General features: G+C 44.4%; 1 protein-coding gene across 1 annotated transcript; it reads right to left on the bottom strand.

Annotated features, from left to right (window-relative positions):
• Nucleotides 1-479: 479 nt before the first annotated feature.
• TRIM40 (tripartite motif containing 40) lies at nt 480-893 on the bottom strand. Its single transcript, XM_028510144.1, is given in 1 exon segment — nt 480-893. A coding segment is annotated over 1 exon segment (414 nt).
• Nucleotides 894-2,128: the final 1,235 nt, after the last annotated feature.

Raw genomic sequence — 2,128 nt, 5'->3', positions numbered from 1 at the left:
CATGTTGTCTCAATGCATCACTAAGAACATGTAACTTCTATGATAAGAAAATTTAAATAAAATAGGGTGTAGATAATCGTACAGGAAGAAAAGACAAAGCAAGAGGACGGAGAAAGAGAGAGAGAGAGAGAGAGAATCATGCACCAATTTCAAGGTTTCAATATATTTGCAGAATAATTATTAGAATTAATTATTAGATGATTACATTTCTAGCCAAATTTCTAGTGCTATCAGTCAGGGGAACTGCATGGTATTAATACCAAAAGAGTTGTGCATTATCTGGTCCAACTCCATTATACAGGTGAGAGTAGCTCATGCTTCCTGGAATCTGTCTTCACAGTGACAATGTGTTCTTTTAGACTCATATTTATACAGTGACACTTTAACATCAGTAGCAAAATATGTATGGAAAAGCAAAGACTAGGGTCCAAAATAAGATGAAGCTGAAGAAACAAAGAAGAGTGTCAATAATTAAGCCTCTATGATGCCAGGCATAATGGACAGTGGGCAGAAAGGAGTAACTCAGGGAGGTGGTGACCTAGCCTTACCTTGTAGTGACTGATGGTATCTGCAATGTCCTGCTCACAGTGAGACTTGTGTTCAGGGGACACTAGGCATTCCATACACAGAAGAAGTCAGCTCTCCTCACAGAAACTGCATAACTTTTTCTGGTGGCTATGGCAGATATGGCCTGTCTCTAGAACCCCATCAGAGCAGGGCTTCTGGCAGAAGGGACAGCAGAAAACTCCAAAAGCTGAGCCCTTCTCCACATATGGGGCCAGGCACACTTGGCAGAAAAGGTGTCTACAGCCAGTGCTCATTGCCTCTGTCAGGCTCTCCTGGCAGATGGGGCAGATGCCCTCTTCCTGGCTGGTCCTCTGCAGAGAGACCATGGCCTCCACCCCACACTCCCAGCCTCCTGTCTACAAGGCCTCCCTCCCCACTGGGGCTTTGGAAGCCCTCCCATACAGACAGTCCACAGAAGATGGCCCCGCTGGTAAAAGGCAGTCTTGAAGTAGCCTAAAGGATGTGACTTGGGCCTCCAGCTTCAGGCAACTGCTCACCCCCTGTCAGTGGAGCCTAGCATGGAGCACAGGGACCACAGTTCTGCACGAGTTACAGAAACACCTTATCAGCTTTGACATGCACCCTCTGGTTTCCTTGTAGTTACAAAACTTGTAATCACTCTTTATTCTTTATACCATACCCCTGGAGGAAACAGGTGATTCAAAACCAATTCTCTTTTCTTCTGAGCTTTCTACAAATAACTTTTACTGTTCAAAGTTAAAAGGCTAGAGTGTCATGGCCAGCAGCCAGAGCATCATAAACTCAAAAGTTGAAAGTCTTCTCCAATTCTGTCTTCTCAGTTGACAGAATTTGGCAGGAATTTGGAGTGCTCTCTCCCACATTGGTATACTAGAGGGTTCGTAGTCGCACTCAAAGAATTCGACCACTGCTATTGATCACTATTATCAACCATTTGCCTCAGTATCTCTGTCAGCTGGTTATTCTTTCAACCAGCACCCTTTCTAGGGCTCTGTGTATTCCATAGTGAAAGAGAAGAGAACAGGACTTACAGAAGACCTGTGTAATGCTTGAAGGTACTTTTCCTGCCTTTCAAACCACCTCCAAAGATGACCCAGAGAAGGAAGAACTCCCCCATCACCACTTCCCTTAAATACTGTGCATTCACTCCCACTCCCTCATCCCCAACTTCTTGCTTAGTTCTCCTCCCAAAAAGCTTTCTTAGTATCCTACTTCAAGTTCTTCTGCTATAAGTTCAGGTCATTTTCTCGGCCTTCAGATCTGAGGAGATGGCCAGTAGGTGAATGGTACTTTAAAGCATGTCAATTATATGTGTTCATATGCTGAAAAACTGGGGGAGAAGTGAAGAGGCCCATTCTCTGCTGGAAACACTGAGTTATCAGGACAACTAAATTCTCCAAGGCTGAGTGACTGACCTGAGGTGGCTGAAAGGTGAGATGGACTTTGGTGCAAGGTGCAGCTTGTTTGCTCTTGGGGAAGAGGAAAGTCTTGGATCTTTCAGTGTAATGACAAACTGAGAGTCACCTCACAGAATGATTACCCATTCACCAGAACCTTTACTTATTGTATCTTGGGAACTAAG

The sequence above is a fragment of the Phyllostomus discolor genome, chromosome 4 (genome assembly GCF_004126475.2).
Source record: "Phyllostomus discolor isolate MPI-MPIP mPhyDis1 chromosome 4, mPhyDis1.pri.v3, whole genome shotgun sequence".
Lineage (NCBI taxonomy): Eukaryota > Metazoa > Chordata > Mammalia > Chiroptera > Phyllostomidae > Phyllostomus > Phyllostomus discolor.
This window is presented reverse-complemented; position numbering and strand designations above follow the sequence as displayed.